Source organism: Hyalella azteca, unplaced genomic scaffold (assembly GCF_000764305.2).
Source record: "Hyalella azteca isolate HAZT.00-mixed unplaced genomic scaffold, Hazt_2.0.2 contig13830, whole genome shotgun sequence".
NCBI lineage: Eukaryota > Metazoa > Arthropoda > Malacostraca > Amphipoda > Hyalellidae > Hyalella > Hyalella azteca.
Window position 1 is genome coordinate 110,174 of NW_025943737.1, and position 17,196 is coordinate 127,369.

The 17,196-nt window shown below is 37.7% G+C and overlaps 1 protein-coding gene across 1 annotated transcript; it reads right to left on the minus strand.

Annotated features, from left to right (window-relative positions):
• Positions 1-2,349: 2,349 nt before the first annotated feature.
• Positions 2,350-7,633, minus strand: LOC108680820 (39S ribosomal protein L47, mitochondrial). The gene is made up of 6 exons (XM_018169736.2): positions 7,392-7,633; positions 6,567-6,716; positions 5,477-5,573; positions 4,474-4,591; positions 3,292-3,445; positions 2,350-2,988 (listed from the first exon to the last, which is right to left on the minus strand). Exons 1-6 carry the CDS (start codon positions 7,523-7,525, stop codon positions 2,841-2,843), a joined length of 801 nt encoding a protein of 266 aa, XP_018025225.1. The 5' UTR covers positions 7,526-7,633; the 3' UTR covers positions 2,350-2,840.
• Between the last annotated feature and the right edge of the window lie 9,563 nt (positions 7,634-17,196).

A 17,196-nucleotide genomic window follows, 5' to 3' on the forward strand; every position in this document is an offset into this window, starting at 1 on the left:
CCACCTGTAGGCTTCAGATATTTAGGCATATCATAAATAACTTAATATTATGCTGGATTTCATAGCTTTTAGTGTACCAGTTAGGCTCAACATATTTAATGCATAGTCAATGACACGTGAGTCTCAATACAGCAGATACTGCACTTACTTTGCGCCTAGTCAATGTACTGGTCAGAACAACGATTTGCAGGGTTCGATTAGCACATAACTGTAACGAGATTTTGAACCCGCTGGAAAGTTTTAGTAATAGTGATGGCGGTGTCAACGTACCTAACCCCATTGCCTCTCACTTCACGATGCCTCATTTACTACACTCTCTTGCCTCTCACTTCACGGCTCCCTGCCTCATTTACCACACTCCCTTGCCTCTCACTTCACGGCTCACGGCCCCCTCGGCCGCCGCGCTGCTGCTGTTTCTTCTTCTTCCGTCGCCCGGTCTGCTGCGGCGCACGCGCGGCCGCGGCCTCAGCCTGCGCAAAGTTTACAATTCAGAGAAAGACAATTGCTTCTTTAAGAATTTTTAGGCTATGGTTATAGTCTTGCCTTCAGTCAACACACTGGATATAAAATATTACTTCCCAGTAATGGGTGCCTTACATGCTAATATTATATGCTTTTTTTAAAGCCCTGCACAAGATAGAGCCAAGCCTCGAGTCTCCAATAAAAATGCTAATACTTTCTTAAAAGATATAAACTATCACGAGCCAAATTTGGCATCGATGCAGGCACCGTGAAAATCTAAGATTTTAGCAGAAATGCTGGTCCGGAAGTAAGTTTATGCGTATGGACGACGAAGTTATATATCGTAATTGTTCGTTTTATTAATTGTTTCATCCTATCGTACCGGTAGTACTAAAATAAGTCTTCGTTCCGCTCATCAATAATGTATACAGTCTAGCATGGGCCAATAATCGTTTATAATGTCAAGTTTTTAGGACGACTTCAAAATTCTGGCGGCTCCTACTATTAAAGTTCAGTACCGGTATAGCTTTTACTTAATTTGGGTCGGTACCTGCAACGCTGGCCCGGGGGCGGCGGAGAAGCCCGAACAAGGCGGCAAGTCGTTGCCCTCGAAGTTGTTCATTTCGTCGGCTGCTACGCCGACAATGAAGCTGGCAGATGAAAAACTCTGTTCTCTGAAGAAGTCGAGAATTTGTGCAGCGATTCCCGCGTCAAAATGTCCCGTTTTTCTTAACCGCCAGTTACGTCTTGGGCAGACAGGCCGCAGGGCTCAGCGATGGTAGCTTTCATCGATGTTATCGTCACAGCAAATGCGAAATAGCTCAATTGAAACTCCGTGCTTGTAAGCCAAATTTAAAGTGTCTATAAACATGGAGGCGCATTTCGAAAACAAATGCTTGAAAGGGGCAGTGTCAAGTGTGTCTTTTTTTTATAAGTCACGTAAAAAATTGTAGGCGAGGCAATATAGCGCTCTCCACAGACAAAATTTGTAAGCACCCCGAATTGTTTCTACTAACGTAATAATACGATATTTTTCCTTATTAGTATTAGTTGCAGAGTTAAAAAGAGAGCACGAGTTTCTAAGTAATGAAAACACTTCATAGAATAGAAGTGTCGGCACTGAAGCAATAGACCCATGGCCTGTTGCCGATTCTTGTACTTTTCGTGACTTGATTCACAAGGGATCCGGCCTACGAAACCCGATCTTTCCGTAACAGACGATTGATCATGTAGCCTTTTTATACAGAAAACTTTCATCTACACCTCCACCCAGAAATCATCTATAAGTTTGTAACTTCTCTATATCTGCTATTTTATGGTAACATTCTTTTACATCGGTTGTGAAAAGCCCATAATAAGGATGAAAATTTTTTTTAACCGTACAAAACCTCATGGAGACAAACTTATCTAACTGTAACCTCGTTGCGCCTTACTTTTTTAACCGTACCCTTGTGGCTATTAACTTTTGTAACCGCGATCTCTCGGCAACAAGCATTTGTAACTATAACCTTGGCGACGAAATTTAGCTTTGTCGCGTGAGAAACCATTAATGAGTTCGAGACTGCAACAAACTGTGGATGTTCTGCAACGTTAAGAATCGGCGACAGGCCTACGGCCTAATAAACGCTGAAACCGCTATTATTATTATTATTATTAACACAAAACAATAAACTTTTCAAGACTTCAAAGAAGTAATTTTGAATTTAGCAACGCAGGGGAGGCCCAGGGTTTGCTGAAGATCCCTTAGATGTCTCCTGACATCCCCCCGAGGCAGTTACATCGACCGCGGGAGTGAGCAAGCAGTGTGATACCTTGACTCAAGATTATCATATGACAAGTATGCATTAGTTCTTCGAATACGTGAGGAAATAATTTAATGCAAGACACTTCAGTTGTCCATTTTATTTACAGTAACTACATTTCCCAATCACATCAACAGCGGGTAAGATGAAGCAGCAGCCCAAGTACATGATGTCATCATGATAAGTGAGGGTTGCAATTTATTTATGAGAGGGTGAAATGGATTCTTTGAAAGAAAAAATTTAACTTTAAGCAGCTAAATGACACGTCACACTCTGTAACGCCAGCTAGATGATACGTCACACTCTGTAACGCCAGCTAGATGACACGTCACGCTCTGTAACGCCAGCTAGATGATACGTCACGCTCTGTAACGCCAGCTAGATGACACATCACGCTCTGTAACGCCAGCTAGATGACACGTCAAACTCTGTAACGCCAGCTAGATGAAACGTCACGCTCTTTAACGTCAGCTAGATGACACGTCACGCTCTGTAACGCCAGCTAGATGACACGTCACGCTCTGTAACGCCAGCTAGATGACACGTCACACTCTGTAACGCCAGCTAGATGACACATCACGCTCTGTTGTTGTCGTGATGGCCAATAGACCGGGGGCTGTCCCGGATCTCTTCGATATCGATGTCTGGGTATCGTTCCTTTAGCATCTCCACGTCCATGTTCGGGAACTTCTGGAACAGCCGCTGCAGGTACCGTCGTTTCTCACTGCAAGCAAAGCGACGGAATATTGATCTCTTAATACGGATAGGTGAGATGATTATGAAAATGTTTCCATTGAGACGAAAAAAAGGTAGAAGCTCATAATCACAATAAGTAATCGTGAGTACTCCAAATAACTTGAGGGGCTATTTTATCCTACATACAGAATACAGATTACTTAAATTACATTTCAATAACTGATCAAATATTTGTCAGAAAATGTGCAAAATTACACTCACACCACAAGAGTTTACTTCTCTACAGCATAACCTCATTAATTCACAAACAAAACGCATAAGAATTTGTTACTTTTTCCTGTAAGTTTCCTCTCGTCGAAGTTTTTCCGAGTAGAGGAGGTTGAGGCGGTCCAGCTCCGGGTGTGGGATGTAGTGGTACTTCTCGTACACGGGGTTCAGTTCTTCAGGCACGTGGCACTCTTGGAAGTCCCGATACTCAAAACGACCTGTAAGAAAGAGCCAACTTTATGCCAACTCCATGAGATGTTTAACATGAGATGAAGTTATAATTGTTTACTCGGTCTACGAGAGTCTAAATTTTCAAGGTCAGTTCACTGTCTTCTGTGAAGCCGATTACTCTGCCAAAGAACTCTGCAATCGACTGTCTGAATAGAAGTCTGAAAAAGACTCTGCAGAGAAGTCCTCAAAAGGTGGTCTCAGAGAAGTCCTCAAAAGGTGGTCTCAGAGAAGTTTGCAAAAGGCTGTCTGCAGAGAAGACAACAAAAGGCAGTCTGCAAAGAAGACAACAAAAGGCAGTCTGCAGAGAAGACAACAAAAGGCTGTCTGCAGAGAAAACAGCAAAAGGCTGTCTGTAGAGAAGACAACAAAAGGCTGTCTGCAGAGAAAACAGCAAAAGGCTGTCTGCAGAGAAGACAACAAAAGGCTGTCTGCAGAGAAAACAGCAAAAGACAAAAGGCTGTCTGCAGAGAAGACAGCAAAAGACTGTCTGCAGAGAAGACAACAAAAGGCTGTCTGCAGAGAAAACAGCAAAAGGCTGTCTGCAGAGAAGACAGCAAAAGACTGTCGGCAGAGAAGACAACAAAAGGCTGTCTGCAGAGAAGACAGCAAAAGGCTGTCTGCAGAGAAGACAGCAAAAGACTGTCTGCAGAGAAGACAGCAAAAGACTGTCTGCAGAGAAGACAGCAAAAGGCTGTCTGCAGGGAAGTCAAATAAGGCTGTCTGCAGAGAAGACAACATAAGGCTGTGTGAAGCAAATAGAGCAAAAGACAGTCTGTAGTGAAGTTAGCAAAAAGGGAAGAGAACGAAGCTGTCTGACCTGTTACATGAAAATAATTCCAGAGTTTCAATGTTTACTCTAGATAGGTACCACGTTAATTAAAGCACTAATAGAATAGTGCTTTAAGTTATCATTAAGGGAACTCTTGATTGATCAAGAAATTGTACACTTAGAATGAAAGATTTAAAGCTTGTAGACACCCTGATAGAAAGTTTTAACAAGATGTGTGGCACTCACCGTAAATATCTTTAACTTTGCCCCCAGGTCTGTCTCCTGTCTCTCCCGTCTCCAGCATCATGTAGGCCTTGTTCCTCTCCTTCACAACTGTCTCTATGTTGCTCATGCTCTCTGCAACCTGGAAACAGCCATCGAATCATTAAATATTTAGTTCATTGTTCTCCTATGAGAGATTCTTGCATACTATATCAAGTAGGTATACAAGAACTACTACTCACTAACTTTGCAAGAAAAGTCAGTTTATCGTACTTTCTTATTGCTGTGAATTGAACAACAGTGGTCTTGCAAAATTAGATTAAGGAATCACTTGTGCACTTTTGGCAGAGGTTCTCCAATTGTAGTACACTTACCAAATGTAGTATTGCTTCCTAAATGATGTACAAACGTTTTCCGTGGCATGAACTTTTTAGTTAGGGCCTTTTATACTTAATTCAATGACTTACAACCCATTACAATATAATCTGGTAATAATTTGCAACAGTTGTTAATTGCCTCTCACCTGGGCCGAGCAGCTCACCATTAAATTAGAGTATCAAATACATGAGCAATATACTAATGAGTGGTGCAATGAGTAAAATAACATCTACTGATGTCAGATATAGGCAGATGATGCATGGCATTAGTGATACATTAAATGAACAATTGATATGTTACGTGTAGTACACTGCTATATGGCAAGCGCCTGGCTTAGCATGATGACTATACAGAACCTTCAAATGGTGTGTGATCACAGAAAGATTGAGAACCCGGTACTAGGATCCTAAACCAGGTCACTTTGGTTAAGACCAACAAAACAAATGGTCTCAAAAATATTTTTGATACATTTTTACACCGATACCTATAGAGCCCCAACATCTGCCCCTTGAATGCACTCAGTTTCAATGTAGTTTACACCTCTTGAAATTATCAATATTACAAAGTGCTTAATGAATTAGTGTTGCTATAATAATCACATTAAAAAATAGATGTTAAAATAATTGCAGGAGACAAGTCATGGGTCTACCTTGTCCAATCTCTCAGGATTGGGGAAGAGATGATGCTCTTGCTTGCAGGCATACTCCAGAGCCAGAAGCATATTTTGTTCTTTCAGCAGCACGTACCTGATCATAGGGTATGGAGATATAAACTTTATAGAATATTTTTGAGTCATCAAGTGAAGCGCAGTCAATGAATTTGATTTAAAACTGCCAGCTCAAGCTAAAGCTAATCCTTGATCACAATTTTTTAACAAAAGTAGACCAATGAAATTCAAGTATTCAGCTGCAAATTCAATCAAAAGATTGCAAATCATTTTGCCAAGGCACTGCTCCATTTAATAAGTTGAATTATGTGAGTGAATTGTTTTGAATTGAATAAATTGAATTATGTGAGTGAATTGATTTGAATTGAATAAGTTGAATTATGTGAGTGAATTGTTTTGAATTGAATAAATTGAATTATGTGAGTGAATTGATTTGAATTGGATAAGTTGAATTATGTGAGTGAATTGTAATACCTACAACTGTGAACCTAATTAAGTGGCAATTTTTTTTTTTTTTTTGGATCGAAAACCATTGGCTGTAAAAAATATATAGTGCAAGTATATATAGAATAGATTGAATTTAAAAATCAAATGAAAAAAATTACAAGTTTTTCATACATGCTCTTTCAATTCTATTCATTAACACATTGGCTACAATTGCTTCATCTTTAAATATTATTTCATTTTTTGTACTGTTTTTAAACAGGGTTGCCAGACGGTCATATTTTCCGGACAAATTCTGTGATTTAGTTTCCCTCAATTGCGTTGGCCAGCTAAAATTTATGATAGGGGTACTTCCTAATTAAATTTTAAATACTGCAAAAAGAAAATGAATGAAATTTTTAAAGTGGAACCTACAAATAAACTAGTATATTTTGAGCTATCGGCCTTTTTGGCCTTTTTTGTTCTCGGATTTGGCCAATTTTAGGCAACCTGAATTATGTACCACTACGTCCTGGAGAAATACATTTCGCGGTGTGCATATGTACCACTTCGTCATCAACGTGTTAAGTCTTGAAACCATTCTAAATGTTTTAAAACCAACAAGTGACATGCACATGGCTTGACTCACCATAGTTTATGTAGATCCTCATTGCTCTTGATTCGGAGCTCTCCAACTCTCCAAGCACGCCCGACTTTAATTTCTCGCTTGCCCCAATTTTCGGGCTGGTCAAAAAATTCTTCCATGCCACATGCTACTGAAGAGCTGTGAAAACTTGCCCTGGGAAATAACTCAAGAAATAAGATGAGCCAGAACAGAATTTATAAGCAATGTGGGAATTATTGGATATAATGTTTAGAACTTTGATGCTGCATTAGCATTTAATATATATAATATCCATTATAAAAGAGCACCCAGCACATATACCGGTATTGTGCTACAAATAACACAAAGAGTGCATTTTTAAATGCACTCTAGTACCTATTACTGAAATAACAAAATTTCAAGCAAATGCTTGGCTGGCTTTTTCATTGGTTATCTTGATTACAATAATTTTTATTCAAAAGAAAAATCTATGAAACATAACACAATCTTCTGAGAAAAGAATTCAATCAATCTACATAGATTAACCAGAAACAAACAGACTCAAGCTCATAATTAATGTAAAATTCTTAAAGGAGAACACCCATCATATACCTAGGTACAGTATATAATATTCACTCTAGCCAAGAGCTTCAATGATGCAGTAAACAAAATTGATACCTGAATATAACCTCCAACAAATCCGTAATATTAGAATTTATGAAAGATTACAGGAATTGATAGCTTCAAGTTTCAGTGCAATGAATAAATTATAGGTAACTAAAAAACCTGCATACATTTAAAAAAGTGAATAATTTTAGGAACTGTAGAGTGGAAAAATTCACCACATTAAGCAATAAAAAAGTTTCTTACCTGCTGTTACAAATATATTGAATACACATCTTTGGAGTCTTTCTTGTTACTCTCATGCTTGAAGCATGGGAACCATGTCTCAGAAAACATTGTTTTATTAAGTGAAGAGATGTGAAATAATTTTTACCAGCCATCACAAAATCAAAAACAAATAAAGGTTGCAAGTGGCTTTTTCTGCACCTGAAATGAAGTGTAGCTTGAAAGCATGAGAACGTAGATCCTTCAAATTATTTGAGTAGGTACCGTATGTATAATTGTACCTATATAAATAAACAAATACAATAATTTCAACTTAACACGAGTGTGTCTTCTTAGGACTACAATATGTTCTGTATTTAATAACACTTGAGCTAATTCTCAAGGGCAAATGAACAGAAGTGTATTCTACTGGAATTTAAAGTGGTACAAAATCCAATTCAAAGATGCCTAATCCAACAAAACCTAGTCAAACGGAGTAGAATAATCACTAAATGAATTACATAATGTTAGGTTCCATTTCACTTAAAATAATCAAAAAGTTAGTTATGATCTAAGCTCATATTGTGAAGTTCTCACTGAGGTTATTGAATTATCATTACCTATATATTCCCTTTAAAACTCATAATACCTATATACTTTTCATTCAGACTATCTTAAAGAGTGCAGAGAAAATATGAGCTTTAGTAATTGATTACTTTGATGAAGTATAGACAAAACCAAGCCATTATTGCAATGAAGTCTGGCCATATGTAGCGAAATGCATACAGCAATCCCTTGATTAACGCAGTTAATAAATTCTCAAGTTTTACCGTGTTAAGCAAAACTGCGCTAATCGAACTTATATGGGAATATATATGAGAGAATATATGGGAATATATATATATAACTTATATGGGAATATATGGGAATAATTTAATGAATCCTCAAAAATAGCAAAGTTACATAATAATTTTTTTTCCACTAAAATTCATCACATTTTTTTTCTAAATAATAGGGAAAATAAATAAAAGAAATGCGAATGAATTAACATTTATTTTTTACTGAAAAACGAATCCAATTTCAATTGCACAGTAGTATTAGATTTCTTTCTCTCCTGCATAATTGTGCAATAGCAATTCACTTGCCTATCCAGGCCATTCGAGTTATGAATGAGACAAGGCGCGGTTAAACCAACACTGTAGTCAGCACAAGTGCCTATGGAACGGGACCTTATATAAAGAATTATTGGCTGAAATTCATAAAGTAAAGTTAATCAAAACCGCGGTATTCAAAACCGTGCTAATCAAGATGTTGCTGTACATAGAATTTGACATGAATACAGTTAGAGATACCTATCACATTTAGAAAAATAAATATAGATTCTTTTTTATCCCATAGTAACTCATTCTTACTAATGTCAAATGGGGCAATGAGGGAGGATTTTTTTTTGTAGAAAACTTCTTACCATGAAACATTCCATAAACAAGTTTGGGCTCATTTTAAGTCTTTGTGAGGGCTATCATATGGCATCTCTGAAAAAATTACATATGCCATTCATAAGGTGGCAGATGAAAGAAAAACATCCCAAATTACCCATGGCAATGGGATAATCTGAGACACTTGAAATACCGTAACTGAATTTTAAAATGTTTGAAGCATGCAGAGTGTAGTACTCACCCATTGCTAACAGTACTACAAAGTTCTCCTCTTAATTTGTTTGATGTTGTAGATGCAGAATAAATGATGCTTTCTGTGATTTGTACTTGTTATTACTTTATTTATATATTACCATATTCATTTTTCATTAACAAAACCTATTTTTCCATTCTATACTCAACACTTTATATATTTAGATATTATAGTGAAACCATCATATTTTTTGGAGAAATGAATCATAGTTTAGTTTAATTACTTTTCATTCTATGTTGCTTGGCACACAATTCTGTCTATGACATTCTATGCACAATTTTGTGATAACCAGTGATGCATTAATTTTATGTTAAGTGCAATTTTTTTGCTGGGAGAAGTAAATTTGATCAAAATTCTTTGCCGTTGGCCAATTTTTTTTTTTTGTCAACCAGGGCCTTTGCTAACCAAGGTTTTACTGTGAAAGCAATTTTAGGGGTGTCCCATAATACCCCGTCTTGCGGTAATGGCCATCATTTTGTTTCAGATTGAGGTGCACAAACTCCACCAATAAAATTTTGAAGCCAACACCTGTCTGCACATTTTTTTTAACACAAATTTTTAATACTGCAAATATATTTTTTTTAATTACAGACCTTAGCAGAAGTACTTTTTCAAGTAGAATTTTTTAACATTTTTCTCATGGAATTTGTAGAGCTAGTAGATGTATCATTTCTCAACTTCCTTTATGCTACATTGATAAGAAAAATTTTGAATTTTATGACACTACTTTTAGTTTTGCAATACTGTCAACCGGGGCTACTTGGGACAGTTTTGAGCGTTTTTTTGTTAATAACTGTTAATAACTTCTTACAATGAAACATTTCATAAACAAGTTTAGGCTCATTTTATAGCTCTTGGTGAGGGCTATCAAATGGCATCATCAAAAAAATTCCATATGCTATTCCTAAGGTGCCAGAAGCAAAAAAAAGAGTGTCTCAAGTAGCCCCATCGAAGGGGCGGCTACTCGGGACACTTGCAATAAAACTTCATTTTAAAATATTTGAAGCATGCAGAGTGTACTCATCCATTACTAACAGTACTCTGAAGTCCTCCTCTTTCATTGTAGATGATGTAGAGGTAGAATAAATGACATTTTCAGTGATTTTTACTTGTTTTTCCTTTATTGATGATATTACCATAAACATTAATTACTGTCAACTGGGGTGACTTCGGCCGCATTTTCGATTTTGTTTTGCAAACAAAAACGGGGTCGTAAATGCCGGGGTCATAAACTAAGTCATAAATGCTGGAGTGACTTTGCCATCGTTTATGACCCCGCTTTTGTTTGCAAAACAAAATAAAAAACGTGGCCGAAGTCACCCCAGTTGACGGTACCTACCATATTATTGATGTGATATTACTGTATTATTGATGTGATATTACTGTATCCATGAACATGCCATTGAGCATTTACAACAATCTTGTCCACTGCAAGCTTCATATCAGCAGCCTTATAGTTATAGCATTTTTTCCGTATCTGTAAGCTCACAGGACAGCTTGTAATTTCACACCATTTTAATTGGGTTGAGTGAATTTACTATAAAAAAATATAACTCAATGTACTCACTGCAGTGAGTGACATAGAGCGCATTTTCTGATCGACGAAAACTTGAGGTCACAGACGAATGGACAGAGGGACGGACAGACAGTCAGACGGACATGGCAAGCACAATAGAAGCACAACAGTGCTCGTTTATGCGCCATGTGCTCGTTTATGCGCCATTTTAATTGGGTTAAGTGAATTTACTATAAAAAAAAATTATGAAAAACATACCTGAAACAGACAGGAATGTTTTAGTGACAACCATCATATATTTTGGAGAAATAAATCGTAGTTTAGGTCAATTACTTTTCGTTCTATGATGCCCAGTGCACAAATATATACCTATGTAGCATTCTATGTACAATTTTGTGACGACCGATGATGCACCAATTTTTCGATAAGTGAACTTTTTTTCATCGAGCGAGGTAAATGTAATCAATATTCTTTGTTTTTAATCCATTTTTTTCTTAACTGGAGCCTTTGCTTACTGAGGTTCTACTGTAAATGCGTTTTTGGGGGTGTCCCAAATAGCCCCAGGGGGGGGGGTGTCCCGAGAAGCCCTGCCGTGCGGAAATGGCCACCATTTTTTTTTTGGAATGAGATAGGACAATTCCATCAATCACCTTTTCAAGCCAACAACTGGGTGCATCTTTTATGTAAGTAAAATTTTTTAATATGGCAAATATTTTTTTGGCTACAGACCTTAGCAGAAGTAACTTTTCAAAATAGCATTTTTCAACATTTTTTCAGGAATTTTTCAAAGCTAGTAAATGTAGTATTTTTTGACTTCCTTTATACTAAATAGAAAGGAAAAATGTTGACGTTTACGCCACTATATTTAGTTTTTGCAATATTACAATTAGTTTTGCTACTATAACAGTTTTACCCCGTGTCGGAGGACTGTCCTGAGTAGCCCCGCCCGTCCCGAGTAGCCCCGGTTGACGGTATTTCAATTAGCTTTGCTCCTATAACATTTAAACAACATGACGGAGGACTGTCTCTATTTACCCTGCCAGTACCTTATTACCCCCCCCCGTGACAGCACTACACACACAGACAGCCAAAGATGATAAATACTGTCACTTGCTCAGCATTTAATTGCCTCCTGTAATAGCCTACTTGCACATGGGGGCCTTGAGTCACAGCTGTAGCGGTCTTGTTCAGGATTTTGAATTCATGTAATAAAATATTTAGAAATTTAGAATTAGATTGAAATTGTAGGAGTAACATTTCTTCTTCTTCTTCAGATCCGTTTTTATGAGGACTCGGTTGTTCACCACCCGCCTCACGTCTGGATGGTCAGCAATGGCCAGACTGGAGCGGCCTTGGATAAAAGGCCAGATTAGACTTTGAAAACTTTGAGGTTGTTTTGTTAGTTCAACTAGCTACTTCAAATTAGATTAGTAATTCGAGCAATGTTAGTCACCCTTGCCCATCAGGAGGACCTACCTAGACAGGGAGCATGGGCCAGATGGTCCGGCCTGGGCTGAGGAGGGCACACTTTAGCTGAGAAAACTGCTACCGTATGCTACTTGACAACTACCATCAGGGTCGTACTTCAAAGGGGGCTTTCTGTCTGGGCGATTTGTTTAAGACTCCTAGGAGGATCCTGTACATAATCACATTTACAATAATACATGTGGGATAGAATCCTTCCAAGAGCATGGCACTTGAGGTGGCATCAAAGGATGGTTGAGGACCTCTAAGTTAGTGGTTAGGCAAAGTCTACAGGTCTCTCAGGCAACCTGTGCTGAGAAGGTTCTTAGAGAAGGCTTCAACTATCATGAATTGAATCTGTGGGGTAAAGTCACCACCACCGCACAAGTTTTTAACCGTTATTGGGACTCCGAGCCCATGCAGTGTTATTTGTAGCTCAGTCCGTGCAATTGCAAAAAGTGGACACTGTAACAAGTAGTGAACAATTGAGTCTATACTTCCACATTGGCATAGGCTAGTCTCTGCTAGTCTGAAATGGTGCAAGTGTTCTTTCACACCAACGTGCCCAATCCGTAGTGGGGCTAACGCTGTTTCCAAGTTTCTATGGCGACATGATGTCCATGGCCAGTACCTATCTTACATGGCTCTTTACTGACATTAAGTGTCTTCCCTTAGGAGGTTTCTACTTCTTGGAGCCAGTTACTCTCCCAGACCTTAAAGTGATAACTTGACTTCTCTTACCATGTCTTCCCTGCCCAACAATGGATCTGATGTGACATCCTCCTGACCGTGCCAAGAGTAAGATTTTCTTTATTTATGAACATCACCTCGATGAATACAACAGCCGTAGTTAACATAATTCCAACTTTTAGTATTTAGATTCATTTCACTGGAACCTCTTATTAGAGTAAGTACCAAGTGTTGCTACTGTAATCGCAAAGTAATTACTCTGTTAAATAGATGAACTGATTTATAATGATAATATTTTTCTATGTACCGTACTTATATTCGTGTACACGAGATTATCTGTTATTCATACAGGGTTCTATACTGAGACCAAAAAGTGTCTTTATTTATCCCCAAATCAACGTGAGATGCTTTACAGCCATAAGTGAAACTAGTTGAGTAGTTAATACTTGAATATTTATTTTCTTCTTTCTTTGTGTTCCCTCTAATAGGAGTCATGGAAACTGGTCCATTTATTCCTTGTAATTACTGGGTTTTGATTTTAGTTGATGCCAAGCATTGAAGTCAACAATGTGACAAATACCGTATAAAACAATATAACTCAGTACTCACTGCAGAGTGACAGAAAGCGCATTTTCTCGTCAACAAAAACTTGAGGTCATGGACAGACGGACAGACGGACATGGCGAGCACAATAGTGCATTTTTTCCATAAATGAGAAAATACGCTAAAAATGTTTAACAAAAAAAAAACATGAAATAACATAGCATGAGATAAGGCATTGTCATACACTGAGGCATGGGAGAAAGTAAATGAAGTAGCTTAAGGGAAAATAAAAATAAAAGGTAAACATATAACACATATGGCACAGTTATAGGTATATTTGTCCTCCAGCAGCAGCATGGCAGCTTTCAATTTCAATAAGACAATATGGACAAAACTGTGCAAAAAAGAGCTTGTGTAAGACAAGTAAAAAGAGGTGGTTCAACTATGAAACAACTTTTCATCAATAAATTAAATCTCACTATGGATCAAACCTATTTATTGTGAAATTGAATTTGACATTGCCCAAACAGAGAGTGTGACAACTACAGTTGTCCATGCCATTGTGCTTAATGATGTGCCACAAGCCACATACCATAAAAATATTGGAGATTACCTTATCATTTTGTGTGGTGCTAAAAACTTTGTTGGTAGTATTATTGTAATCATAAGACTTCTCTGCAGTACCGTAGTTGACATGATTCTTTTTAACTTTAGGACATATTCATTGCAAAAATTGTTTAGTTATGGATAAACAACTACTGTAAAATGGGGTAACTTATACCACTTTTTTTTAGAAATGATGCCATTTTTTACTAGCTGAATTAAACTTGAATTGAAACATGCAAAATACAGGTCTATACTCTAGCTTCACTCACCATAAATTGCTGGCTCCTGCCTCTCATAGTCTTTATGTAATTTAAAAAAAAGTGATGGTCTTTGTTACCCTAGCTCTTGGGGTATCTTAGACCGGGTGGTAAAATCAATTATATTTTTTGGTAAATAACTCCAAATAACTCCAGGTTTTGGTGCATTGTAGTAGAACTCTTCTAGTTACATATGCAAATGACAAACTTGAGGAAAGTGTCATAGTTTGCAAATGGGGGGCGCTGCCCCATAATGGGGGAAATGTGACTACCTAATGGCAGCCCTGATGGGGTAAATATTGACTGGCTTGGAAATTAAGTTAAAATTACCATATATAAGACTCTGTAGAGTCTGAAACATAAAGAAAAAACATAAATAGGCTGTCAAACATAAAATATGTTATATATCGTAATTTTATATTAACTTCCAAGCCGGTTTATGTTACCCCGTCAGGGCAGACATTAGGTGGTCTAAGTTCCCCCATTTGGGGGCGGCGCCCCCATTTGCAAACTATGACACTTTCCTAAAATTTGTCATTTGCATATGTAACTAGAAGAGTTCTACTACAATGCATCAAAACCTGGAGTTATTTAACCAAAAAATAAAAAATTGTAGGGGGTAGGTACTCTGACAAGCATTAAATAATAGCTTTTTTTGTGGATCACATTTCGATTCTTTAACCTATTAGATATGCAAACTTTTTAAATCTTTCTTTTGTGTTATGTAGCCTCAGTATTAGGCCTTTAATGCCCATTGAAAAATTTTTTCTATGTCAAATAGTTTTTGAGTTTTGGGGGTTTTTGTTAAAAAAACAAAAAGTGGTCTAAGTTACCTTGCCGGTCTATGTTACCCCATTTTACGGTAGTGTAGATAATAAAAGAAAGGTGTCACGGAAATACACACGCAGTTGGTAAATTACACGATGTCAGAATATCACAGTATACACCTTGGCATACCGTCAACCGGGGCTACTCGGACGGTTTTGAGCGTTTTTTGTTAATAACTTCTTACGATGAAACATTTCATAAACAAGTTTAGGCTCATTTTATAGCTCTTTGCGAGGGCTATCGAAATCTTTCTATTGTGTTATGTAGCCTCAGTATTAGGCCTTTGATGGCCATTGACAAAATTTTTCTATGTCGAATCATTTTTGAGTTTTAGGGGTTTATGTTAAAAAAACGAAAAGTGGTCAAAGTTACCCCGCCGGTCAAAGTAACCCCATTTTACGGTATCTCTTGTAAATGGCTCCATTGCGTAAGTCTCGTAGCAGTTCTCCCTTTCTTGGCAATAATTATTGACCGATTTCTGCTTTCAGTGCACCATTCTGAAAAAAATTAAATTAGGATCAGTTCGTTAATGAAAAACATAGAAACCTAGCAGGAAGCAAAAAACCTAGATCTACCTAGGTTTTTTTTTGCTTCGGAGTGCCACAGTGTGCCTGCTGGAGTGCTGGGGGCGGCACTGGGGCTAAATGCCCAAGGATTTCCTAAAAAACCACCATGATTCCAAGATTTCAAGTCACTACAGAATTCTATTAGGATCAAAAGAGGAAAGTGATGCATTTTCATTTTCAAGGCTGAGAAGGCTACACTGTGCTTCCTCCTTTTTTTGCCCATCATGTCCAGCACTACACTGTCTGCATCATCATTTCGCCCATGCTCAGGATGATGTATGTTTTCGGTGAATTTTCCCGTGCATTTTCACTTTTTTTAAGCTATTGCTGTGCACAGTTGGCGCAATGTAATGAAAATTGATTATCTTCGCGCACGTGTTTGAGCAATCCCGGCCATCTTTATTTTAGAATAAATTTTCTCCGAAGTCATATGGCAACACTGAACACCGTCTGTTTACATTTCGTATGTATAACAGCCGCAGTTTACGATTACCATACGTTCCGTATCCGACAAGGCGGACAACCGGAAGAGTCAGAAGTAACCCGGACATGTCTTACAAAGTTACATTTTATTATTGTCAGTTCTACTCGCGTAGTCAATATACTCGCGTATATTGTCGACTTTTTTTTTTAGCTTTCTAAAGTACGGTGCACGGCGCATTTTTTTACCAACGTAGTACAGCACACTGCGCAGGTCGTTAAAATGACAAAATAAATTCCCACGCACCTGGCACATCTTCCTGACCATGGCATTTCACCCATCATGCATGGCTGACAGCCTGACGGGAGGCAAGTGTCCTGTCCTTCCTTCAACTGACTACTGACTAGTGACTACACTCTACAGTGACACAGTCTACAGAAAAAAAATTCTCAGCTTTCGAGTAAAATTAAGTGTGACCCAACTCCCAAGAATAACAGTAATGAAGTAAATAAATGAACTAATGATAAAATAATTATAAAAAATAATCATGATAAATAGTCACAATTTTGTAGTGATATTTAAATGGAAGGAAAAAAAGTAAGCCGGTTGACTTAAGCATAGTGGCAAAGCAGAGAGTTTTTAGACTCTCCCTCAAGTTCATTTTTGAGTCCTATAAGTAGACCAGTAAAGTATCATGGATACCACTCATACCAGCAGTATCATACATAAGGAATTGGTTTAAGGGGACCGACCGGGCATACGGAAAACTTCTACAGTTATTATCCGATTGTCATGAAACTTCACATACATACGTAAAATGTAAAAAAAAACATTTTGCTCCTATGAATTTTTCGAAAAAATTGATAGAAAACGTGAAATTCATAATCGTTCGATTCGCAAGAAAACAACCTTTAAGATGGGATAAGAAACAGAAAAACTCAAAATATTCAAATTTTAGCCCGGTCGGTCCCCTTAAGTCTTGATTACTAAATGAGGAAATTAAAAATGAACTGATTCTAAAAAATCTTTGGTTTGTCACTATGGACTTAAGACGTACGATGATCGTATACGCCAGACAGAGACAGCACTGCAAACGATCGTCAACATTATAGCTGAGAAGCCTGAGATAACCACTACCACTCGACCTCTTCTCGCCACTAGCTCCCAATTAATGTTGTTGTTAGCAGCTTGAAGGTGAGGAAGTAGCTGCCTGATGACCACTTGTTACACCTGGACTCAGCAGGATTTACTTGGAAAGTTTCAGTAT

Bases quoted from the DNA above. Each gene is read 5' to 3' on its own strand.
- LOC108680820 (XM_018169736.2), bottom strand. From the start codon at position 7,525: ATGGCTGGTAAAAATTATTTCACATCTCTTCACTTAATAAAACAATGT. The intron at 6,717-7,391 runs GTAAGAAACTTT...GTTATTTCCCAG, and splicing joins CAATATATTTGTAACAGCAG to GGCAAGTTTTCACAGCTCTT. The intron at 2,989-3,291 runs GTAACAAATTCT...CTTTGCTTGCAG, and splicing joins GAGGAAACTTACAGGAAAAA to TGAGAAACGACGGTACCTGC.